At 36.4% G+C, this 26,447-nt stretch overlaps 2 protein-coding genes across 3 annotated transcripts in view; both read left to right on the top strand.

Annotated features, from left to right (window-relative positions):
* LOC107102086 (collagen alpha-1(XIX) chain-like) overlaps nt 1–11,845 on the top strand; it is an 80,599-nt gene extending 68,754 nt beyond the window's left edge. Inside the window, exons 20-25 of the mRNA XM_015401251.1 lie at nt 409–513; nt 2,628–2,681; nt 3,119–3,172; nt 6,121–6,174; nt 10,149–10,202; nt 11,789–11,845. Of these exons, the coding sequence (XP_015256737.1) occupies nt 409–513; nt 2,628–2,681; nt 3,119–3,172; nt 6,121–6,174; nt 10,149–10,202; nt 11,789–11,845 (378 nt within the window). The remainder of the gene's footprint in view (nt 1–408; nt 514–2,627; nt 2,682–3,118; nt 3,173–6,120; nt 6,175–10,148; nt 10,203–11,788) is intronic.
* Nucleotides 11,846–12,632: 787 nt separating this feature from the next.
* Nucleotides 12,633–26,447, top strand: part of LOC107102091 (collagen alpha-1(XIX) chain-like) — a 26,851-nt gene continuing 13,036 nt past the window's right edge. For both annotated transcript variants that reach the window (XM_015401261.1, XM_015401263.1), the window contains exons 1-12: nt 12,633–12,701; nt 12,832–12,876; nt 13,762–13,788; nt 16,319–16,372; nt 17,254–17,298; nt 17,607–17,651; nt 17,749–17,811; nt 18,200–18,235; nt 20,712–20,756; nt 21,828–21,971; nt 24,788–24,854; nt 24,988–25,125. In XM_015401261.1, coding sequence (XP_015256747.1) covers nt 12,678–12,701; nt 12,832–12,876; nt 13,762–13,788; nt 16,319–16,372; nt 17,254–17,298; nt 17,607–17,651; nt 17,749–17,811; nt 18,200–18,235; nt 20,712–20,756; nt 21,828–21,971; nt 24,788–24,854; nt 24,988–25,125 — 733 coding nt within the window. In that variant the 5' untranslated portion in view covers nt 12,633–12,677. The remainder of the gene's footprint in view (nt 12,702–12,831; nt 12,877–13,761; nt 13,789–16,318; nt 16,373–17,253; nt 17,299–17,606; nt 17,652–17,748; nt 17,812–18,199; nt 18,236–20,711; nt 20,757–21,827; nt 21,972–24,787; nt 24,855–24,987; nt 25,126–26,447) is intronic.

The following is a 26,447-nucleotide window of genomic DNA, read 5'->3' as shown; positions in this document are numbered from 1 at the left end:
GGATGGATGGATGGATGGATGGATGGATGGATGGATGGATGGATGGATGGATGGATGGATGGATGGATGGATGGATGGATGGATGGATGTTTTATTTCTATTCACTCACTCTTCCCCATTTCTTTGAACTACTGTACTAATAGCTACAATGATGCAAACCTAGTAGCGTCACTCCATGACTTGTGAGTTCAACCTCTCCCTCTCATGGGAGGCCCTCTTGGAGGGACTACTTGATTCACATTAATTCTGCTCAGCAGACATTTAGGGAACATTTTGTGCCAGTTGAGGTCTTGAGTCCCACCCGAGGGATGTCACATGATATGAAGTGAAGATGCACTGTGCCAGCTTAGCTTGATGAAATCTTATCTGTGCTGCTGGTTTTGCTTCTTGCCTCGCCTGCTTTGGCAGAACGCCTGCAGTCTTTGCCAGACAAGAGTTCCCGGGCTGCCTGGGCAGAAGGGAGAGAAGGGGTCCCCTGGAGCGCAAGGAGTAGAAGGCTTTGTTGGAGAAAAGGTACATCCTGTTCTGACATTTTTAATTTATTTTGCATTCTAATCCATCCTTTTTGGATCACCATAGAGTACCATTTAAATATTTTATACCCAATGCATTTCAAACGTTTACTGTCCAAATATGACTCGATATAAACCAAACTCAAGATGATTTATCTGCAAGAGTAGACAGAAAGTTATGCTTGATAAGAGAAGAGGCCTTTGGAAAAGGATGATGATGATGTACAGCATTAAAAAAATGCAGCTCCAAATTAAATCGATTGCTTCAATTGGTAACAAGTAATTGAATTACTGATTATTATTTTTTTTTATATAAGCTGAAAACGTAATTAAATTATTTGTTACCAACTGAAGCAACTAATTTAAGTTTGAGCGGTTTTTCTTCTTAGAGTGTACATAGAAATCATTTCATTATAACATGTTATGTGGATGCAGAGCATGTCTGAGGTAGAAGAAGACTTTCACTGACAGCACTTGCAATGACAGTTTCAAAGATTTTATTAATTAAGCTCACTATGTCAACATATGGAATTCATAAGAACAGATTAAGAGCTTGAAGAAAATTAAAAGTAGATATAACCAATAATTCTTTTTTTTTTTTTTTTTAGATAGAAAGAACAAAAGAAAAGTTATGTGATGTTTTTAGAGTACGGGGTGATGTCAGACACCATCTCTCTTTGTTGCTCTCAGATGTCTTGTTTACAGCCAGGTCAGCCACAGATGCATGTCCGTCCACGTAAATAGCTGCCACTCCGAGCTTTGCCCCTCCCTGCCCATAAAATGCCGTCAGGACAGCAAAGTAGTGTAGGAGGCGGACAGCATGTCCAGCAGATTGATTCCAATCTTTCACCTAATGGGGAAGTTTTGCTTATTGCTCCTTTAATCATTTTTGCTCCCTGTCTGTCATCTGTCTTCTTTTATTCACATTTCAGTGTTGAAAAATAGATCAATGAATAATTGCCTTCTTTCCATTAGAAGCTTGAAACTAAAGCAGTTTCCAGGAAAGCCGTCAAAAGAATAAATCACAACAATTATGGAAGTAAATACATCTTACAAAGGAGTAAATATAAGGAAACGAATGTGATGAAAAGATGTAGAAAAATATAAAAACACATACAAAATAATATTTAATTTAATTCTAGAGAATTGTTAAATAAATCAATTGCAATTCTCTTTTAGGGCAACAGTTATTGTTTGAATATTAGTAATGTTATAAAGTGCATTCTAAAATAACACAGCATATAAGAAAGATTTTTTTTTTTTGCCTAAGTGAAACATTTAAGCACAATCTTGGATTTGGTTTTATTAAACCTTGTATGATACAAGAAGATTTAAAAATATAGTTTTCTGAAATCTAAACTAAATGTGTATAAAATGATACATATCAAAGTAATTTATGTTTTAGATCTTTTTGAAATTGTCCCATTCTTATCAGAATTGATCGTTTATCACATATAGCATTTGGACATAAAGAGCAAGAACCATGATTTATAAAAGTTAGAAAAGGGCCTATTCCGTCAAGATAAAATTGAGGTTTGGCTTGCATTTTACAACATGCTCACACACAGAAGTAGTACACAACCCTATTTCATGCACATGTTTGTTTTTTCCAAAAGGTCTGTCCTGAATAAACTATTGCAATTTTTAATTTAAATGCATACAATTCTAGCTTTTGCTTGGGAAAACCCATATACTATAAATCCAATGTCACAGGTTCCAACAATCTTTAAGGAGGATTTTGCAAAGTAGAAATATGTTGCATCTATGGCTATAAAAAATCAATCGGATTAATCATGATTAATCGATTACTACAATAATCATAAACTAAATAAATTATTGATTAATCGTTAATTGAAGTATGGAGACTCTCAAACATGCCTTTAGCTGACAGATCGACCCACTTAGAGAAGTAACTATACCAAAATTGTAAAAATATGTAAACATTTGGCCTTTAAAATGTTTATGGAGACTTTACTCAGTTGTTAAAACACTCTACTATTAAAGTAATGTCACTTTTTTTTTTTTTCTTTCAGTCAGACAGGAAATCAGGATTTTGCTTAACATAAACCAAAGTGTTGTCACCATAGTAATGTTTCATGTTTTTGTTCTGAACAGGGGGATCCAGGTGTAAGAGGTCCAATGGGTAATCCAGGAAAAGAAGGCCCAAAGGTGGTAACAGTCATTTCAACACTATAACTCAGGGTTTTTTTTAGAAATGCCTTTAATCATGAAGCCTTTCTCCACAGAAGAACAATGTTAAAAAAATGGAATTATTTGTTGCTTTTTGATGAAATTTGAGTGAATTCTGCAGAGAAATATTTATGTTTTCTACATACAGTACCTCTCTGCTTATTTCTGTAAAACCTACAGTAAGGAGCTTTTCTACGATTAATATTATTAGGATCACTTAGTGCACTCTGTAAAAAATAGTTGCTATGGATACAGCTTTGCACCAGTGAAAGAGGCTCAGCAATTTCAAGTTGTGCACTGGAAGAGGCATTTTGAAATGTACCCTTTACACCTATCAGCCTTTAGTTTGAGACTTCTGTAGGGTCTGAGAAAAACATTCATTTTTCCTTACTTCACTGATTCTGCTCACTCTGCAGGGTGTAAAAGGAGAGAGAGGGTTCCCAGGTCCCACTGGAGATAAAGGTGACGAGGTAAGTAAGTGAAATCTATACCCCAGCAAATTAGTCTACCGGTCATCAGGCCGCCTGGAAGGGGCACTGACATTGAGAAATGAGGTTTTCAGACAAATTTAAATACAGTTCTGTGAGAAAAAAAAAACTCACAGATCTATTCTGCTTTTGCTTTTTTGTTAAATTTAGGTTTTTAAGGTCATATAACAAGTTTTACTTAACAAAGTAGGCCCAAGTAAATAAAAAAAGCATGATGTCACTTATCGGGTAAGAAATAAACTGTTCCAAACCAGCCTGGCAAAATGTGGCACTATAATACAGCAAGTCCTCCTATTAAATCAGGAATTAATCAGGTCTTACAGAACCTTACACCATTTAAACCCAGGCCTCATTATGAAAATATAGTCAGGGCTAAGAAATTAAACAACTCATTAGAAAGGACTAAGTAGACTTAGAGATCTCAAAAGCAACATATTAACACATCGTCTTGAAAACTTCAATCACAGATTAAAATAAATGTTTTTTATTTCTATTTTCTGTGAAAATATTAAAAATCTATTTTCAAGGTCTTATGGAATCATATTAATTTTAGTGTGGAACAATTTAGCAGTGATGAATATTCCCAGGAGTGGTCTACCAAGAGTTCTTTGAAACTAATTCGAGGTCAGAGAAAAACCTTGGGCAATATCTAAAGCTCGGCAGGCCTCACTTACCTGAGATATCATCAGTTTTCATCACCCAGCAATAAGAAACAGAGTGAGAATCCCAAAGTCACAACCTCTGCTTACCCAATACAGAATAAGTCCTGTCTCATACCTGACAACATATCCTGATAATCCCTGAGACTTTCTGGAAAATATTTTAGGACTGATAAGACAAAGATGGAACTTTTCTGAAGCCGTATGTCCTCCTACATCTACAGTAAAATGTGTAATGAATTCTGGAATATGAGAGTCAATCCTTTTGGTTGTACTGTGATAGAATCATGAATTATATTCTGGAGCAGATTGTCAGGTTTGTAGGAAGTTAGTTGAGGACCCAAAGGCAGAGATTAGCTTTGCTGAATTAATAAAAAAAAGGAAACGGAAACCAAATCCGAGGACCAAAATACAGTAAACCAAAAATAAGGAGACGTCAGGGGCAAACACATATGGGGAGCAAAGTAACAACAAGAAACTAGCAAACAGTAACAGAAGAGGAGGTGTTTAAATGGGAAAGAACACAGAATAGACTAATCAGCTGATATGGAGCAGGTGTGGATAGAAGTAACTAGAAGAGTGCTAAGGGGAAAGAAGACTGGCACAAGGAGGCAACAGAGAGTAACTCAAAAAAAATGCAACGCAGGTTAAATATGGAAAAGAAAGCAATGACCAACAAAACAGAATTACATGAATAACTGAAAACTCAAAGAAAAGTCCAAAAGGGGAGAATATCAGTGCTATATCAGTTTATAGCAGCTTTGGATTATGCAGCAGGAAACCTGCACACCAGCCAACATCTATATAGCAAGATAAAAAAAAAAACATCACTAAAGTTCCACAGTTGCCTGATTAAACTTCCTACTTAAATCGGATTGAGATGTCAAGATGTTTTTTTCCTTTGCTTTATTTTTTGGATTGTTTTTTCACCCAAAACTATCCAATTCATTATTTAAGGTCCTTGTTTTGTTTGTTTTTTTTACCAAGAATGATACAACCAGTTTTCAAGAGTACAGTTATTTTTCATATATCGCTACGCTGGTTTGAATCTTTATTTCAATAATGCTTTGATGGTATTGTTATTCAAAAACAAACCATTATTTACATATTTACCAGGCATATCGTTTTTCTAATATTAAAACTAATCAGAAACATTTAGCCGGACACCATGCGATGTTCTCATCTTATTATAGAGCCTCTCCATTTCTCAGTAAAAGCTATTAAAGTCTGTCCACAACACAGCTTGAGCACTGTGTCCTTCTCAAAGAACCCACATTATTTTGAACAAAGCATGTAATGTGTATTTGTCTATATTCAGAGTTTATAACAGCAATTGCAAGATTTAATTTTTTTAAGGAGCAGGAATATAAATAGATTTGATTGTTTATGCTAAAATGAAATACTACGCACTTTAAATACATTTGCCGACACTGCAGGCAAATTTAAGATTAATATCTAAATCGTTTGACATTTTATAATTTATTTTAGTGATTGTTTGCTTCTAAGATTTTCCAATAATACAATAAAGTAATCTTTCATTTTTTTAACTTTCCACATCTATTTTTTATGAAATGTGCAGTTTTTGTAAAAAATAAAAAAAATTATATGTTAATCTATCATATAAGCTCATTACATTTGTCCCATAAAATAAATTAAAAATGATTTTTAAAGCTTCCTCCTTGTAAAAATAGATTTCAGCTTATTTCTTTTTGCAGCATTTAGCAATAAAAGCTTTACTGACCTGCTTTTTAAAAGATAAACTAATTGATTTTAGTTATTTATTTATTCAAAAAGTTTAGCTTTTTTCTTAAATGTTGTAGATAAAACTGTACGTCATTTTTAACCATTGAACTTAACATTTCTGATGAAATTGGTAAATATTTAAATTACCTGCTCATATACGTATATTTAGATTGTGCACTAAAAGCAATACTTTCAACATTATTCTGTGCTCTAGTGTATGTCTTCTTGGTGTAGTCAATGTGTCCAGATGCTTGTGTCAGTTTTACAGATGAAACACTCAAATAAACGGATTTTATACCTCTCACATAAGGTGGCGGATTGTTAAAACTCACAGCTCCTTGGTTTTCAAAGTGAAGTTGATCTCTCATTTTATAAACATGTGCTCCTGAACNCAGACAACACAGTGCTTGTAACTGACTGAAGAGTTTGCTTAGATGAATGCTGATGCTCTCTGTGTCTCCTTAAGAATGTGTCAATTGCCATGATGTTATTAGAATTTGATTTAAAAATATTTGATTATTTTTGCAGGGGCCACCTGGAGCTCCAGGACTTCCTGGTGTGGCTGGCCGAACAGGAGCACCGGTAGGAATTTCTTTTTTTTAACGTTTAAAATAGAATAAAAAATATGCACCATAACTAAGCTGGGTCACATTTTTTTTTAATAAAATAAGTTTCTGACATGAACACCCATTTGAACGTATGAAGGAAGTTTGATGACTGCAGAGCATCCATCAGTTTCCAGGGATTTTGAATGATGTTGCAATATACTGAGACCAAGCAGTGACCACTCAGATGAATGACACTTATCCCACACAGGGAATAATTGAGTGTACAATGGGTTTATTTTTACCAGAGTGTAATCAGGTCCACGCATGACTCCCATGTGTAATAAGCCTGCATTGTGTTAAAAGAACAGAGAGTTTGTGCCTTTGCTTCATCCCTGAACTGTACTGCAAATTTAATATCTAAAGTATGTCCACTTCCCAGACATTGCTAATGGAAGATTAACAACATTATTACATTTTCTTTAATATAATACCTGTTTTGGATGCAGGAAATAATTGGAAAATGCTGTAGAAGTTAAAATGTTCTGCAAACTTTGGAGAATTATGTAAAATTATGATGAATTTTAATTTCTCCTAAGACTTATGTGTAGGTCCCATGCTTTTCATTTGCATTGAAAAAAAAATCTAATGAAAATAATGCTTCAAGAAAACAGGTCTATGCATTTGACACTATAGCATGCATTGTTTTATCCCCTGCTAAGACAGGTGGCTACATGATGAAAAAAAAGCATGTCTTCTGGAACTCTCAGACGTCTGTTTTTCCTGCTACACAATTTGCACATCTGCTAAATATGCAGCTTAAACCCAACGATAGCATCCTTAATCTCATACAAAACAAAGAAAAAGCTGTCTGACTTTACATAGACTTAAATATGCTTTAAGCAAAATAGAAACTAACCGGATGACCTACTTCTGAATTAATTTGGCTGATAATTATCTGACCACAAATTGAGCATTACAGCTTCATCCCCAGACTGCCTGTTAATCCTTACATCTGGAAAAAAAAAAGGAAGATACAAAGAAACGGTGATATCATAATAAAAATAACGTTCTTACCCTATTGATGTAAGGTGGGATCTTCAAAGAATCCAAAATAAGGTGATCTGCAAAGATTATGTGCAAAAGGATGAGCTGTGTAAACAAGTTTGGTCTGTCCCATTTAAAGGAAAAGTCTGGTCCAATTCAGAATTCAAACTTCTGAAAGTACTTTAAATATGATCCAAGTCATCTTGAAAACATTCTTCTTTGAAACATTGGCTACATATTACGCATTTTTTCTGTTTGATGGCTAATCCGCCCTCTTCAAGTTGGCAATCTGATGGTGAACCCGTCCGTGGAGGATGATGAATCGGAAAGGTGAAATAACTAATTTTTTTTCACTTTTACCCGATGTATTAAAACATCCAACTGCCATGCACGTAGGCATTGTCAGTTTAACTATAGCTCTCATTATTTTCAATGGTTAAGTCTCAAAATCTTAATTAATTGTTGTTGATTGCAGGCGTGTCTGGTAGCTCCCATTGATTTTGCTTGTAAAGCGGAGAGAATGGCGCTCGGCTACTGCACCATGATGTCACTGCCGGAAGATGTCATGATCTCAGCTCTCAGAGATCCCGAAGAAAATTACTATTCTTCTTTTTTACTGATTAACGCTAAATTCGTTAAATCCCTGCCATCCTATTAGTTTTAGTTATAGATAATGATCCATTGATCATTCTTTGCTGACTGGACTTTTCCTTTAAGTGAGCACATGGTACGTATGTGCTACTGGGAGTTTGAGAGGGGACGTAAAACAAAACATGTCTTGGATTGGGGGTAACAATGATAATAATCATTCAAAAAGCACTTTACAAAAGTATTTCGAGGTACTACAAAAAAATTAAAAAAGGTTTACCGATAATTCAAAAAATTTTAAATCAATCATAAAACCTAGAAGAGACTCTGAGCATCTTTGTGACCCCCCTCTGACAAAGAACTAAGATTTACAGCATGATTACATTCTAAACAATTGGATTTATTTCCTCGGAATACACTCTTCAAATAATAAAAGAGGATAATAGTTACTATTTAAAAGCACATAACTGCTTTGTGTGGACGTTGAAGGGGCAACAAATCCCTCTAAGCCTCCCTCCCATTTACAGGCTCTGTAATGTTTTCTATTGGTGGTTATTATTCTGTTTTGTGTTTTATAAACATGCTACAAGTATTTTTTGTTTGTTTTAATTGCATATAGAAATGTGGCTTATGCCTCATCATGCCAATGCTGTCTTAGTGCCCGTAATGACAACAGGAATTGTTCCTGTTCAAGTTTGCAGCTGACTTTCAAACTTGTTAAAGATACTGATCTTTAACAAGTTTCAGTCATCCAGGTCATAGTCATTCCGTAAATATTCAAAAAATATCCACTGGACTTGGTTTTTAAGATTTGAAGACGTTTCGCCACCTCTCCAGGAAGCTTTCTCAATTCTTGTTAAAGATAGATGCAAGAACTGAGCACACAATCACTTGCAGGTTTAATAAATCGCTTTGCAGGTTATAATAATTTTGTTTTTGCCCCCTCCACCCATAACTTTCTGCCATATTCTAGATATTAATGAAGGCACAAACAGGAAAAAAATGTTTGCAACTGCTGTCCACTGATTTTGCACTCCTAATCCTTTGTTATCATCTGCTTTGCACGGGTAAAAAATAATACTTACTTTCATAAATTACAAAACATGACTTTATAGAAGTTGCCCAGTGACAAACGGACGACCTGTCCAGGGTGAATCTGGCCTTATGCCTATAGACTGCTGGAGATAGGCACCGGCCCCACCGTGACCCTTATGAAATAAGCAGGGGAAGATGGATGGAATGGACATCCTATAAATCTGCTAAATTTCCTTGTGTCTTACCTGAAAAACAAGCACTTTATATGATCACAACAAACACAGCAAGATCGTTATCAATGCTTATCTTTCCAAGAACTTGACAATATGCAATAATTAATATTGCAACTTAATTGTCTGAAATGGAAGCAGCAATAATTTTCTTTTAGATATGAAACAATCCAATTAGATGTTCAGGTGTAAATATATAGGTGAGACAAATGAGACTAAAAACAGAAATATCAAGAACATCACTGACTCTCCTGATATTTTAAGTGAGTTTTTTACTGAGTAAAGCTTATTGTATATGGTTTAGTTCAACTGAAGGTGTGGAGCCAGAAAAGAACCGACAGACACCTTTAAATCTAGCCGACAACATACATCACCTGAGGTTTGGATCAAAGTGGTCATGCTTGCTGCCCAATAATAATGCTTTAAGACCAAGCCCCACAATTTCTGTCAGATTTATGAAGCTGGGTCTTTGAAATGATTTGCTTTGATATGAAATGCAGTTTGAAAATAGGATTTTTGAAGAATGATACAGTTAAAATGTTGGGAAGCCTGAAAATGTACACAAACGCCTTCACAGATTCCACATCTTTACAATATTTACTCAAACAGTTAGGCTCATCAATTATACATTTTCTAAGACTGTAACAAAATGAGAATCTGTTTTTGAAGTTTCATTAGCACTTCTGAGAAATTAAAAAAAGTCAGAAGGAACCAAATATCAATAAATCCTTCTTTTAACTGTAGCCTCCTGACTTTATAAGCCAATACAAATCTTATCTCCAATCTACGCAGTAAAAAGGGAACTAAATTTATAAGCAAGGAACTCCACTATCCTTTGGGACTCTTTCCTAAATAGTTTAGAGATGTGTCTCTTCCAATCTGATTCTATTTCCTTCTGGTTTTATTGTGAAATATTTTAAATCTCTCATTCCATTAATTGGGAATATAAAACGTATTATAGTAATGCTAGTAAAGGTTTGAAATTATTGCACTATTTTTCTTGTCGGTTTTCAAAGCTTTTTCAAAGAATTGTTTATTCTGTTTTTAAATCAGCTTTAATTCATGGGTTACTGTTTCGTTGTCTTGTTTGTTTGTTTGTTTTTTTTTGCAGGGACTAGTAGGTAGACCTGGTCCAGTGGGTCCACAAGGATCAAAAGGAGAAAAAGTACGATTTGTTGCTTTCTATGAAATTTTACTTAATAAAAACATTGTTTCTTATGCGCACAATTTTGTAGGTCAATAAAAAAAGAAATCTGTCATTGACTTTTTTTTCTTTTAAATGGCTGACTATTAAATATTTTACTGCTTTTTCTCAGTAACTTCAGCAAAAGTGTTGCTAGATTTAACAACAACATAACAGAAGAGAAAATGTTAAATTAGTAGGAAATATCTTTTAAAAATGTTGATGAATATCAAAAGCAGAATTGTTTCTACTGAGTCATCCTTCCTAGAGTCGCTGAGATGCTGCAAAAGACATTAGAGATTATTTTAGCTACATTTCAAAAGAAAAGTTACAGTTATTGAAGTCAATTATTGTTGATTTTGCTGACAGAGTGAGATGTCAGAAATATTTTTAAAAATTTTAGGAAAGCTGAAAACTGAAAAATAATGTGGTACTTGAAACATTTAGTCTGTTTAGATTTTTTTTAACCTTAAGAATAGACTGAGAAAGGATCAACTGTGTATTATGATCAATTTGGGGTGGCAGTATTTTTTCTTTGGGGGGGGGGTCATGTCAGTGCATGGTTGGAATTGGAGTTATGGATAATATGTATGTGATAAAGTTTAGCTCTGTCTCTTTTTAGAATGTACACAACTTGCATTTGGGAGACACCAAGTGTGGGGGGAAAGGGTCTTGGTAATGAAAGTGGTACATTTCTTGTACTTATGTAGCACTTTATCATCCTAGGACCCCAACATTTGGTTAGTCCCCCAATCAGGCCCACATTTACATGCTGGTGAGCTGCTTTGTAGCCTTAGACCAGGCATCCCCAAAGTCCTGCAGGTTTTAGAGGTTTCCTTGCTCCAGCACAGCTGATTTTAATTGAAAGCTCATTAACAGGCTTTTGTTCAACTGCAATCATCATAAGCAACTCTGCTAAAGCAAGGAAACCTCTAAAACCTGCAGGACAGCGGTCCTCAAGGACCGACTTTGGGGATGCCTGCCTTAGACCTACAGAAGGGAGGCTACCAGTAGCCCTCTGACCACCAACGGGAAGCAGCACAGATGAAGTTTGCCATTTAAACTTGCCCTTTAAGTAAATTAAATAAACATACTTTTAAATGCCCATCAATAAACAAATGCGCTCTATATTTATTAGATACTGTAGTTTTTTGAGGAACATGTGGACAAAACATGTAAATCATTGTGCTCCTGCCTCTGAAATATAAAACAAGCTCCTTTCTTGGAAATGTGCTTAATTTTAATTTATATTTTTTTGTTAATTTGTTTGAAAACCATTATTTTATAGCTTTCTTTTATTTTTCAGTGAATTGAAAACTGCTATTCATAATTATTTTTCTTTCAGAGGCTCATTATATTCTCTATCAGACTTGAGACTTGATGCTTAAAGTTTATTACAGTTTTTACGTTTCAACAAGATTTGAACCTTATGTCTTTTTATTCAAGGTCAATATAAGAAAATAAATTATGTCTAATTTTTTTTTCTAAAGAAGCTCTATCTGGCCTTTAGTAAAACTATGAAGTCTTATTCTGTTATCATTATGATTTTCCTTCATTTATTTTTGCAGGGAAATGAAGGACCTCCAGGCAGACAAGGACTTCCAGGTCCTCCAGTAAGTATCTGAAGCTCACAAGATTTAGTTTTCCATAATGCCCATAACCTCCACAAAGGTCATGGGTTTGGTGTCCTCATGAGAACATTTTAAAGGTTACTGTGTTAGATTCATGTGTTTGCTACTTGTTCAGCGTTTCCCTTAATAACGAAGCACAAGTGACAAACAAGTGCAAACATGATGAAATTGTGGATCACATTCTTAATAGCACTGAGTCTTGTTCATCCCTTTTAAAGGACGAGTGAGTAAGCACTTCCAGTGGCAAATCTATAATTCATTTGCTGTCTCCTTGAACTTGCTGTGCACTTCCCCAACACACACACACACCCCTCCACACCTTGGTCCTATAAACCTGCTGCTTGGGAAGAAAGGGGATGGCTGAGTGGCCTGAAAAGGGCACAGGCCTTCACTTGCTTCTAAATGAGAACCTTGACTTCTTCTTGGTTTACATTAGCTCCCATTTATAAATCCATCACTAAAAAAACATCCTCTTATAACACTAACCCAAAAGGTTAAGATTACCTTGTTCTCCTACCCAAATCTTTTTCTTTTTAAAAATACTTTTTTAATGTCTGACACCTTGTTTTTGGTACAAGAAAAATCTGTTTTCTCCTTTTTCTACTCCTTTTTTACCTTCTTACTCGTTCTTTCTCCATGTAGTCCCTAAATGAGCTATTGATCCTTCTCATGTAGCTTTTAAAAGCTTAGCTCTCTGTAATTGCTCAAGACCTAAGCACAGTTTTCTGTAAAGGCTCTCTCTGCCTGAAACCAAAGAACTCTTGCAGAGAGGTTGTCTGATTCACTGATTGTGTTTTAGGGTGTGCCGTATGTGGAAGGGAAGGGGATGAGCAGTCTGTACAAGCTCCAGGTAAAAATATAGATTTTAACTCGTTTTGTTAATTGGATTTATTGAATTTGAGGGTACAATACCTCTCAGTGAATTGAGTTTGACCTGTGTTGTGAAATATTTGTCATTATATAAAGAAATGTCTTTGCAGAGTGGTGGAGCTATTTTAGGACCCCCTGGTGCACCTGGTGCCCCGGTAAGTGTTGTTGTGCCTCAGGTAAATCCTTCAAAGTGTGCTGTAAGGGACACTAGCAAAAAGGCATGCTGATACCGTATAAGCTGGGGAGCCTGTGAGATCTGAATAACAAACATCTTGACCGACCCTCCTGTGTTATCGTGGCTCTGAAGCTCTTATATCACAGTCAATCACTGAGGGTTGGCAAGGGCCAAGAGGCGTCCTGACTCCCAAATAGGTGCCTCTGATCCATGCCGGGACACACAACATCATTGATATGCAAAATGAACTTTAGAAGTTCCCATGCTCTCCGCGGTGCCAAGTGGCCTGATTTGCTTATCGCTGCAACCCTCCTTTCCTGCCTTATCAGACAGTTTGTAATCTTGTCCAGTCCAGGGAGACATTAAGTCACTGGCCTTGCAGGCATCCTTTCGCTAAAACGAACACTTAAGGAGGTGACAAAAAGCAGACGTTGTGCTGTCCCATGGTGCACAATGCACATGAACCACTGGTAAATCTTCAGAATGCTACTGCCTGTACTGCATCTATCACCGGCCCAGCAGCGCCTCTGGAGCAATCAATAAGAGAGCTTCCTCATCAGTGTTAAGGACAGGACAGATAATTTATCTTTTTTTTTTTTTTTCAATTCAAAAACTGCAGACCTCGGTTAGTACAGCCTCCATCAAACCTACACTGGATTACTTGATTTATCCCAGAAACACAATTGCAGTATTTTCGTCATTTATGAAAAACTTGGAGAAAAATAAGGCATCAATGAATTACTATGAATTTTACCCACTATAATCAATAACTACATAATACATCGGACGGCTGTCAGGCCTTTAGGGATTGTAGTTATCAAATCTATGGAAGTAAATGTTCTTTCTTGTCTCTTTCTCTTTTAAGGGTCCAAAGGGAGACGAAGGAGCTATTGTGAGTAGAGTTGTCTGTTCTGAAATGTTTATTTTTCATATGAATTACAGAGGGAAAACTTATAGCTACCTATCCTCATTGTCTCCCTGATTTTCTACTGTTTAACACATCAAAAAGCCTTGAGTCAGAGCATTTAACATCTTTCAGTGGAACTACAAAGTACAATGAAAAGAAAAGAAATTACCTTGTCTGCGAAATATATGAGGCCTATGTACGCAATATAATGTCATACCTCTGGGAACTAACAACAACTAACTTCATTTCAAATGTGCCCCTCACCTACTTGCTTTTGTACTAAATTGGGGAAACAATCCATTTGCAATCCACACAGACATAGAACAGTCTCGACTTTTCTGACGTCACCCTGAATTCCTCTTCCCCATGGGACCAATTGCATTTGTCATTGTGCTGGTCACACAGTGATTTTTCACCAGAATGTTAATTTGACATCCTTATAAATTGTGCAGACGGGCTACAGAGCCACAGTGGAATTGCCCCAATCCGTCTCACAGCTGATCCTCTGGCTCGTCCACTCTCCTCCTTTTTCCCGTTAGCCACAATAGCTTATTCCTGACAATCTGCATGTGTGACAATTACCCGGACAATTCATCTCTGTCGGCACCGGTTGCTTCTCTGTTGTGTGTAATGGTGTTTCTCCATGGCAGCCTGAGCAAGAGGAGGTAGATAGAGGCCATCAGTTGCTCAAGAACAGAGAATGGGTCTCTATTTTTAGAGCAGAATAAAGTCTTATTGTGAAAGGGGCTTTTTTTCAGCTAATGGTTCTGTAGCCTACATACTGTAAGAGTGTGTATTTGAATATCTGAAGCTATTCTCCCAGGGCTGTTTGAAACAAATTAATAGATGGAGACATGCATCAATCAAGGACTACAGATAAAAGTAGAGAGATAAATCTAGCAATGGCAGGATATGCAAACAGATACACTTTGTTTCTTTCTACAATTTAGTGAAAAATTATTTTCCCCCTATATGGAAATGCATAAATCTTATAAAAACCCAAAGCTACAGTACGTCTTACAAGTTTCTTCTGTCTTACCAATTACATGTATTATATGATCAGTCATATTTCAATATTAGACAACCTAGAAATGCGTTTTTTTAATTGTAATTCTATTTTCAGCCAGCAGCACCTAGTCCCGCTTAGCACCAGAAAAAGAGAATCAACAGAAGACCTGCTCAAAACATGTCTGACAACACAAAGTTAGGCTAAAAAGGTGTTAACATCCAAACTGGTATCATCAAAAGAAATTCAAGAAAAGATGGAAAAGGAAAAATATGGCAAAGCTTTCGAGGTGTGACCAGCTCTCACAATTACTGAAAGAATGCATTCACAACCGATAATCAAAATCACTTACTGCCTCACTTGTTGATGTTTTCTTAACATCCATGCAGACTCCACACATCCTGGACAAAAACTCAAAGACTTTTACCTTCAGGTCAGCAATACATAGTCCTTTTTGCAGAAACCAACCATCACAGATATGGTTTCTTCCCCCAGGCTGTCTACATACTGTAAACAACAAAATAAACAAAGCTTGAGTTTTCAGCTGTATAAAAAATATATATACAGACGTGAAAACTGACAATGTAAACGCTTAAATGCACATACAGTTTCCTTTATCTGTTATTTGCCTAGAGGGAATTTTTTTGTTTTATTATTTTTAACATCTGTTTGCTGTCAGCTCTTAAAATCAAGTCAAATTCCCTGTTTGTTTACTTGATAGTGGCTAATGAAGCTAATTTTGATTTGTCTGTTCATAATTCAACAATGGTAAAATAAGTAGTCCAAAATGAAATTAATGGAAGAGTTTCAATGGAAAAAACTTTGCTGACCCAAAATTACACAGAGGCCTATTCTGTTACCAAAATATTATCCTAATTAAAGAGTTATCTAAAGGTTCCCAACAAGTTTCCCACTGAACCACTTAAAAATAAAATGGTTTTCGAGGGCCTAGTCAAAGCCAAGATTTAAACAGACTCTTCTTCCATTAAACTATTATGCAAATGAAGCCTAAACTCTAATTGTCAGTTATCACAAACACTTGATGGCTGTCATTTCCAACAAGGATAGCAGAAGCATTTCTCAGGTTTTGTTGCAAATCACTTTATCAGATGGGGTCAGTATGGTTCCGAGCATCTTTTTCTTTGATCAATGAAATCATCATTCGAAAACAATTCACTTAATGTATCTTTATATGATATTAAAATGTGTTTGATGTTTAAAATTTTGTACTGCAACTAAATACATCATTAAATACATGTTAGAGAACAACTGCGTATTTACAGTACCATAAAATTGGTTTATAATTGCTTGTTTATTTAGTTATGTGTTTATGCATTAACATGTTGCTTTATAATTATGTTTGCGGCCAACATTTTGTACATTTGTTGAATGTGAGATAAAAACAGCACCCTGTTTGGCTGCAAAATAGGTGCAAGCAACAGCTCCTAGTCTACATAATTAGTGCCCTCTTCAGCTTGACACAACAGGTGGTGTGTTTTTCTCTCACAGGGGGAACCGGGACCCATGGGCTTACCTGGGCTCGAAGGGCTTCCAGGTGCCAAGGTAGGCAGCAAAAGCGTTTTTCTCCTGCAAATGAGCTTCCCCTGATTGCAACACCACGAAATGTGCATTCTCTCTGGAGAATTCTCATTATACATAGTTAGAAAGTGCTTCTTTGTGAAAGGATGTATCCGTCTTATGGAGAATATAAATGCCGAGCCCTGTGAACATTATAGGTGCTAGTTAAAGTTACGAGCCAGCTTCAGGGAAACTAAATGTTTTTTTAGAGAAATTCAATTACTTGTGTTTCGGTTTAAATATCGCCTGGAGGAATTTCAAGTCGACATTTCCGGAGAGGATATACTGCAATTTGGAGCCAAAGCATTAATGTAATGGCTAACAAAGCACACAGTGAATTGCAAGTGCTGGTGTAGATACATTTTCCTGAAGAGGAGCATCAACTTCTGTAACATCAAGTTTTTTTTTTTTCCTTCTAGAACCATCAGTGGTTTAAAATATGCACATAAGTGCTTACTGTGTAAATATAAACAGAGGTGTGAGAGTTTCAGCCTTTGTATCAGCCTTTAAATCTGCTCATTTAAGGACCATATTATAAGCCTAAATGTTTGCAAAGAAGAATGTCCCAAATCATTAATTTTGAATCATGAAATGCTGGTAGAAATTATTTATCAAACTTAACTACAACTTTGTGTCATTTTCTTTTCACATTACAGCTGTGTTCTGTGTCTTGGTCTGTCTCATAACAACCGCTTTAAATTAATTCAGGTTTTGAGTTTTCATGTTAGAAATTGTGAAAAGGTTTAAATACTACACTGTGCTCCATCAACAATATCTTGCAATATGTCCTGAAAATGAAAGGTTACTCTAATACTTTTGGTGCCATTTCTCTCTCATCTTCCTGATCTTTTTTTTTTTTTTTTCAGGGTGATATCGGCCTCCCAGGTCCCCCTGGGGGAACTGGTCCTCCAGTGAGTATAATGTATTCATTATTCTCTTTATTTGTTATACTTATTGTTCTTATTTTTGCCATGCTTCTTTGTAAAATCCAATTTGTTGTGTTTAAAACCCCAGGTTGCATCAGGTCAGCTGTGTTTCATTACTTTGAAATATGAGTTAGGTAATACTAGACTACTAAGCTTAGAATACTACTGTAATCTGGAGTGTACAGTATAGAGGATTATGGTGCAGCCATACAATAAATGGAAGCCCCCAGATACAACACTACTGAGGACCTATCAAACAAGCTATGTTCTCCTACTATCTCTGTGATTGACAGGGGAAGCCCGGCAGTCGCGGAGAGCCAGGGATCCCTGGAGAACCGGTGAGCTGCAGCCTCAAACTCCTTTTGAACTGTCAATCCCAGCATTATCCCTTTGTCACTGCAGACTGACACCCTCATGGTCTCTGTTCTCTGACAGGGTGAGAGGGGGCCTATCGGAGAGACTGGATTCCCTGGACCTGAAGGACCTCAAGGTGTTCCTGTAAGGACACGACTCTGTTAATCAGCAGATCCTACAATAACATCCACACCTCTTTACGCTTTTAGATTCGTTCTTGATTTTAGCTTTTGTGAAGAAAAGACCAACATGATTCAAGGACAATACGGATGAAATACGTATGCTATCTGCCACTTGTCCTGTAGATGATTATATTCCCACATTCCTCTATGTAATTACCATCAGTGGTGGTTTCTGTAATTTTCCCTGTAAGTGCACAATAGAACAGTGTTCACTCAGCAATCAGGATCATTATCCCTCAGTTGAGATATCTCATTAACTGTGGAGATTACTAGGAGTGCAAAAGCGCTGATCCAATCGAAGGTGGGAGCTGATACAAAATGTCTTTGTTTGTGTTGCGGTTCCTGAGCAGGGGAGGCCTGGAAAAGATGGAACTCCTGGATACAAGGTGAGTTGTTGCAAATCCCCTTATAGAAAGTGCTTTACATCAAGCAGGCTACAGAGAGATGGCGCAGCAGATTTTTATCCCCCCCTTCGGCATCAGCGTGCGGACTGCATTAAACTGATTTGCATATTTTGAGATTTTAACGATAGAAACTAAATGGAATCCTGCAGGTTTAAGGCTTTGTTGACTTTTATTCTTTCTACCCTAATTATACAGTTAATGCTTTCAGACAGTGATAAAACGTTTGTAATAGAGGGCGTTACACACTTCAAATTAATGATGTATTTTTTCGCTTAGTGAACCTGGCTAGAGTTGAAACAAATCCAGCAGAAAAAAGTCTGCTTTTAGATGGCTGATCAAATTTATTATACGCTGTTTACTTCATGAGCACTGAGAACGGTCCTGCAGGATGCAGAACAGATCTGCTTGAATACCCACTCCATACACATTATATGATCCAACACCCAAACTTGACTGATTGTGGTTATTACTGTTTTGCCCAGATATACAAGATGTTTTTCACCTTACACCTAAATAGCAGCCCTAACGCTTTATTGTTTGTTCATTTTTATTATTTAATATTTTGCCACTATAATCTGCGTGTTCCACTGAGGCCATCTACATAGAGGCTCACAATCTGGTGGAACAACAGTGCCATCTAGTAGGTGGCTTTTCTCATCTGCATAGTTTGCTTGCTCACTGCTTTGAGGTTTAATATAATGCTCAGGGAAGCACATTTCAGTGGGCTAGATGATAGATTTAAGCTTCCCATCAGGCAGTGGGGAATACACCATGCTGTAGATTAAAGCAGGCAAGGGAGAATGGCATCACAAAGCAGTGCCCGCTTTAAAACCACATCATGCCAGATGTCATGTCTTTTCCATGCCTCCTGTAATCCAGCGGGAAATTGATACAAAGATGCTCCCTGAGGTAATAGTATGAGCAAAGTAAAAGGAAGCAATGAGGAGTGACAGGAAGGGGACTGCATGACTCAAGATGTTGTGACATGAAGCCGGAGACAGGTATTTTCCTCGCGGCTCATCCGTACAGTAGAGACAGCTGGTGGGAAAGCAGACCTTTTTCAAACAAATCTAGAGTGATGGAGAGGAGCTGTGACATTGCAGAAGGTTAAACACTATACTGAGAAATGTTATGCAAGCAGCAGAAGCTAAGCAGAGTTTAAAGCATTCAAAGCACAATCATTAGAAAACAGTCAACGTTTGTTGGAGTCATGCATTTTCGAGGGAGACAGGTTTGAGTTTTTCGAAAAATGAACAGTGAAGGACTTCATAGAGCTTTGAGCTGCAATACCAGTTTAAGCCAAATCCAGACAGTTTATTTAAAAATGAATTGTGAATCAATTAATTTTCTGCTTCCTTGATAAATGGCAAAAAAAAACAAATTGAAATGTTTATAGGATAATAAAACAATACATTAAAAAAACATTCTAGTAAACCCCTGATCATAACCATCCAAAGAATACAAGCATTATTAAATTAACACAAACTAAAAAGGATTACAATATACTTTACATAGCTTTTTTTTTTTTTTTGCACGCTTCCATTATATTTAGCTTGTATATTTTATCTTTTTAAGTCAATATCCGAGAAAGTAAAGCTCTGATTGTTGATTTGTTTTTCATTTGTCCGTTTAAACTATTCAAAACTCTTAACTCAACAATCAAATGTTGTTTATAAAAGATATTTAAAATAAAATGTACTATGCACGGTGTGTGTGAAAGCAGGCAAAGCCACACAGCACAACTTTTACATAAAGTTTCACATCTTAAAGTGTCCTTAGCATCTAATATTTTGTGTTAGCACAAAAAATTCTGTTTTTAGAGGCGATAGTGACATACAGTGACGTACAGAAGTTCGTCCTCCAACCAGAGGGTCAATGTTAGAAACCCAGTTTCATCCATCTTAGTCTTTGTGTCCTTCAGCAATATTTCATCCCCATTGTTTACAGATAATGGTCAGAGGTCTTAATGGCAGTGTGCCCCTGCACAGCTATGGCTACACTGTAGCTTGCCGCCATCAGTGTGTGAATGTGCGTGAATGGCTGAATGCCTCACTGAGACTGAAATGACCTAACTGAGTCTTCTTCATGCAGTAGCCACTTTTACTCAGAGTAACCTGTAGCGTTCACACATGATGCGACTGGCTTATCTTGATCATAATGCATAAAATATGTACTTGTACTCGTCTTCTGCTTATACGGGAACGGGTCACAGGGGCAGGATTCTCTGCAGAGATAAGCCTGAGGGGCTACAGGGTCAAACAGGAGCCATAGTCCCGCCAGTGTTTCAGATTTTACAGTGGAAATAGTGTAAAATTGGTCATTCATCAGCCAATTTCTTAGTGCATCTCTAAAATTTTAAGGATTTTATAAGTTACCTCTTCCTTAAAATAGATGATAAACTTCTTTTACTTTTCTAGTGAAGCTCTTAAGTCTGTGTGTTTTTTTTTTCTTCCTGCAGGGATCCACAGGTGTACCAGGTGACAGGGGATCCAAAGGAGAACGTGTAAGTAGCATAACTCTTTCCAAATAAAAGCTGGTTCAAACATTAATGCTAAAAATGTGTTCATAGAATGGAAATGAATGAATGGTAATGAAAGTCACAATGAATGTGCGTTTCAGCACAAATATTACTAATCCCACAAGCACATGAGCACCGGAAAAAAAGGCATTTAACGCTTAGTGCAGCTTTTCATTGTGTTTGTCAAGCTTCGTCACAGTTGCTCAGTAATCTTTTTTTCAAATGTTGCTATTAGAGGAGAAAATTAGACTTTTAACGTTTTTACCAACAGAAGAATGCTCTGCAGGTGAGAGAAACTGACAAAATGGATCATAGTTCATGGCATGGTTAGGGACTTTATCAGGCCTTACAGTTTGGGTTTTCTGCAACTACAAGCCCAGCAGAAATTTACATACATCCATATTAGTGGGAAATGTGCTGCAAAACTGTCCAATGGGGGATTTTTCATAGGATTCGTAATGGAGCCATTTTCATTGTCTTTATAGGTTTGATGCCAGACAAATCTGAGTAAACAGTAGAACGTATAGACAAATTGATCAGTTTAAACTTTCTTCCTTTTTTTTTCCTATATCAAAGACCAAGCTAAGACCTACTAATGTGGCTGTGTTACATAAACTATAATAGGTGCTGTTCAATAAACCTTTGGTCCAGGCCCGCCTAGTACCATCAAGCTTTGGCAAAATCCACACAGAAACTGTGATTTTTTTTTTCTTATGTTTTAAAGAAATCAAATCAGTATTAAGGATCGTAGTTTTTTATCATATATAAAGCCAATCTTTTAATGGTTCTGTCTTTGGTTCTTTCATATCTACTAGCCCTATCAAAGACTTTGTTATACATATTGTATTTTTTCACATGTTCCAGTGCTAAAAAGTGAGAATTTGTAATAACATATACAGTAATATGCTAACTTCCGATTTTGAAATTAGTCAAATAAGTCTTGACTAATTTGTAGTTTCACGTAATCCCAAGCATGATATTATATTATATTGATATTTTTACTGTTGCATTTTCAAAGACCATATTATCAAAATCAGCTTCTTTTTTTAACCACAGGGTGATCCAGGCATTCCAGGAGAAAGAGGTGTTCAAGGTGAGAGAGGTCGTGTAGGAGATCCTGGCCCCATTGGACCAATGGGACCACCAGGAGGAAAAGGAGATCCTGGCCCCCCCGGACAATTAGGCAGTGTAAAACTGCTGGTGAGTTGCAAAACATGTTTTTTTTCCCATGAAAAGATTCTGTACCTATAGAATTAAAGTCATTTGACAGGATACTGCAGTTTGTATAACTAGTGTAGCTTCTTCCTGCCTGGATGGAAAGCAATGTATCTACAGCTTTCTGCATAAAAAAACATCAAACTAAGCTGAGCAGGGAGCTCACTGTTCATTCTCTGCTCAACGCTTCCCACTCCCGATCATCTAGGCGTAACAGAAGGTCAAAGCAGGAGAGAGTCGGAAGCAGAGGGAAAGACAGAGATATGTGGGCGTGCCAAGAGCTCTGCAGAGCGGAGAAAACACCTCCATCTGTCACACACATTTTACGCTCATTGTAGTTATATAACATCCAGAGTGATGAAAAGCTGTTTTGAATGCAACAATACAACATTGAAGCCTATTGTGTGTCGTTGTTATGAATCCTGCCCTGGAAAGCAATGCAGTTGGAAACAGTTCCTCACTCACATAAACCTGAGACTGAAAGTCCTTTGAGTGGAACAACATGTACTGTATGTGGATAAGTAAAGAACTATTTTCACAGCTTTTTTTTTTATTCCTTTAGCTGTTCACCACAGCAGACAAGGCATACCGCTAAAAGAGAATGGTTTTAATGAAAAAATTAATAAAAATGATCGGTAACCTTCAATATCTGGCTCACCCAAAACTGTGAAACCCAGAACCCAGAACAGCTTCTAAGCAGCTTTGGCAACATTCTTTAAAGCAAAAACGAAAAATCACCTTGTGAGCAATTTGCTGATATTTTGGGTTAAAACAGCTCCCTTTTGTTGAAGAGGTTTGCCAGAGCATTCACAGTGTTAGCACTCCCCTCTTTTCTATCGCATATGTGTGCCCCGCAGAGCAGCTGCACCTTGAACACAACTTGAACTGCTGAAAAAGGATAGCCAAAATGTTTAAGAAACTCTGCTGAGGTATTGAAAAGCAGAAGAATAAAAACACGACAGGACATGTTATTATTTTAGAAGAGCAACGTTTTAATATACATACTGAAATACACGTTGCTTTTAGTTCAAGGCGTGTATCTCTTAAATGAACTTAAATAGTGCAGAAAAAAAAATTGTCATAATTTGTAAAAACATGTTTTAAGTAGTTTATATTTGTCTTATGTCCCATCAAGTTGTTTTACATATACTGAATTGAAGTATAAAGGCAGTATTCACATTTAAAAGGTAGAATGACACGATCCCAGATAATTATTATTATAAAGTTATAATAACCATATATCATCAACGTTTTTCAGATGGTTGTGCTATTCTTCCATTTGTGGATTTTATTAGAAATGTATTCTCGCATCATGCTTACCTTATTTTAGCTGCCATGGTCAGAGACCAGGCGATACATTACCAGTACTACAAGCTGATATTTATTTACATTTCATGAATCAGATCCTTGCATCAACATTTTTGCAATTAGAGATAGTAAATTGCCATGTTAGGAACTGGTTTGATGAAAAATAAATTATAAAAAAAAATCTAATAAACAATTGTCTCTATGTTGGGTAGCCATGTTAAAATACAATTTAAGTCGGGGTGCAACTAATGATTATTTTGCAAATTTATTAATCTCTTGATTATTTTTTTTTTTTTTGATAAATCGATTAATAGCGAGACAGCCAAAGGTTCCTGAAAGAAGTTTTTTTTTTATTTTTTACAAAATGTAACCCGGTAAAACTAAAACTTTTCCACTTTAGGAGCTCTATATAGAGCATGTTGGCAGACAATTTTATTTTTTTTTTATCTCAAATGCAAGATGTTTATATATGATTTTACAATTTTGGTATAATTGCTGCTCTAAGTTGGTTGCTCTATTAGCTAAAAGCATGTTTTACGGTTTCTGCAATCCAGTTAAAGATTAATCAATTAGTAAATAAGCTGTTAATTATTTCAATGATCGATTAATCACAATTAATCCAATTAATTGTTTCAACCCTAAATTTAAGATCGTGGTTTTCTTTTCCCACGCAAATATGGCAAAAAAACATGTTATTATAAAAAGAGCAAAGCATAAATTTGGTCCATAAAAGATTAAAAAGCACCATAAATGAGATAAACTGGCATGGAGACACTCAGAAGTCACATGTTTCAGTCAATGTCCACAAAGTTTAAATGAACATGTCTTAGTTAAAAACAAGACCTCACCACAATAAGATGTAAATATTACACACTTCCAATGAGTTAACTCAGTTCTCCAATATGACCACCCATTAATAAATGCTGACAGGCTGACTTTAGTCCATTTTATTACATGACTGTAACAATACCTTGCTTTAGCAAATGGTTTATAGACTTTCTTACTGCTAAAATATTCTGGATGTTTTTATATTTATACTATATGTCTTTATAATAGCCTAGGATATTTCAGAGGCACACAGAGCTAACATAATTCCTCTGTGGCTCAGGGTGCATCACTGCAGTGCTGAACATAAAGTAATAGCCCTTTGGAGAGTTACACTATCAAATTTAATATACCTGGCTAAATCTGCTTTATTTCATGCTGAGCTCAGATCATGAGCTGAGGTAGAAAGAGATCCTAGAGGAGAATTTTAAAGTATAGAACTGTATCTTTTTTTCTTTCCTTCATTTCAACAGTTTATGGCTTCAAAAAAGGGGAAAATCTATTTAATTGTCATGCCATGATAACTATAATCGGCACCGTGTGTCCTTTCCTGCATTTGACTGAGAATAAAGGTTTAGCTTGTGTTTTCTCCTAATTGGATTTTTTATTCCATCATGCCTGAGTTAAAACGCGTCAGAGAATTATTTTTTTATCCCCTCTTCACACAGGATGATCCCAGCTTTACAGAAGAACTCAAAATCTTTATCCAAAGTGAAGTAATAAGGATTTTTGAAGGTAAAAATAGTTTGACATTTAATATATTTGATGTGTTTTCATTCTTTTAACACCTCCTCTCTTTATGTCACCCTCCAAGTGTTTTACCTCTACAGTTTTTTTTTTTTTTATATATTAATTTCCTGTCTTGCAGAGAAAGTTTCTGGCGCTGCTATGCAACAGAAAACACCTGCTGGGATCTTAGCTTCACCCTTCCAAGGTCCTCCAGGACCACCTGGCAAGGATGGGTCACCTGGTCCACCAGGAGAGCCTGGGCCTCCGGGCCCTCAAGGTAGGAGCTCAAAGCTTAAATGCTCGACTGCCAACTGCAGGGAATTAACCAGAAAATATAACACTAATGGTTTAAACTACATTTTAGGATTTTAATTTACTAATTATTTATCAGGAGCTTCGCCTCCACCACTTTTCCACATTTTGTCATCTTACAGCCACCAAACCGTGGTGCCTTTGTTTGGCCTTGCTTTAGTAAACCAACACAAAGTAGTAAATATTTATGAAGGGGTAAAACATCAGAATTAGTAAGAAGTCACATAATGCATAGTTTTCTGATTTTTATAAAGATCCAAAAAGAGGTAACACTTTTACATTTACCCCCTCTACTCTAATCCGCCTCAATAAAATCCTTTTTTGCCCAATTCTCCTCTGAAATCACCTGTTTTCCAAATACCAGCCACCTTTGTCCAGTCCTTAAGAGTGAATGAATCAATTTTTAGAATTCCCTCATTAGCATTTCATTCAGCTCCAAAGAAGCCTAGTAATAATCCATTCCTATTATTGAGGTGTGTTAGGAAAGGAATCCATCTGAATGTGTCAGGATAGCTGCTCTCGAGTACTGGACCTGAGTGGAGCTGCCAAGAGACCCATTGTAACTCATCCATACAACCCTGCAGCTCAGAGTGAAGATTCATTTGACAGGAGAGCTATTAGTTCTGCACTGAACAAATCTGATTTTTGGAAAAAGAAATAGCAACAACAAAAAAAAGCCATTGCTAAATAAGAGGTCCAGTTTGCAGTTTCCCAAAAGATATATAGAGTAGATGGTAAGCATGTGAAAGAAGAAAGAGTTTTGCCTACATGGAAAAATTAAAACTGAACATGCCATTCATATGGAGAAAAACAGTGGTTGCATCATCATGTTGTGTGTATTTATTGGGGGGTGTAATCACAGGCAAGGAAGCTATTTAGAGATGATGGGAAGCTGAAATTCAAGATGATCTTAAAAGGAAACCTGTTCAAGGCTGCATCTTGGAAAAGAAGAGAAAACATGTAGCCAAAGCTAAAACGAAACCCTGTGGTTAGAATGGCAGTCAAAGGTCAGACTTATATCTTACCAATTTCAGAGATGCTCTCCAGTCCCCAGCCTTAGCCTGGGCCTATTTACAAGAAATAATGTGAGAAAATGTAATGCTTCGGATTTTACCAAGGTAAGTTAGTATTTGTTCTGGATGGTGAAGAAATATACTGGCCTCATGTCTAATTGTCATTTAATGAAATACCGTTTTACCTATAAAAAAAATTAAAAATGGATATGATTCCCTTTAGATTTACAATATTTGAACACTTAATGTTAGTTATCTATCTATCTATCTATCT

This window comes from Cyprinodon variegatus, unplaced genomic scaffold (assembly GCF_000732505.1).
Source record: "Cyprinodon variegatus isolate N-32 unplaced genomic scaffold, C_variegatus-1.0 Scaffold1199, whole genome shotgun sequence".
Classification (NCBI taxonomy): domain Eukaryota; kingdom Metazoa; phylum Chordata; class Actinopteri; order Cyprinodontiformes; family Cyprinodontidae; genus Cyprinodon; species Cyprinodon variegatus.
This window is presented reverse-complemented; position numbering and strand designations above follow the sequence as displayed.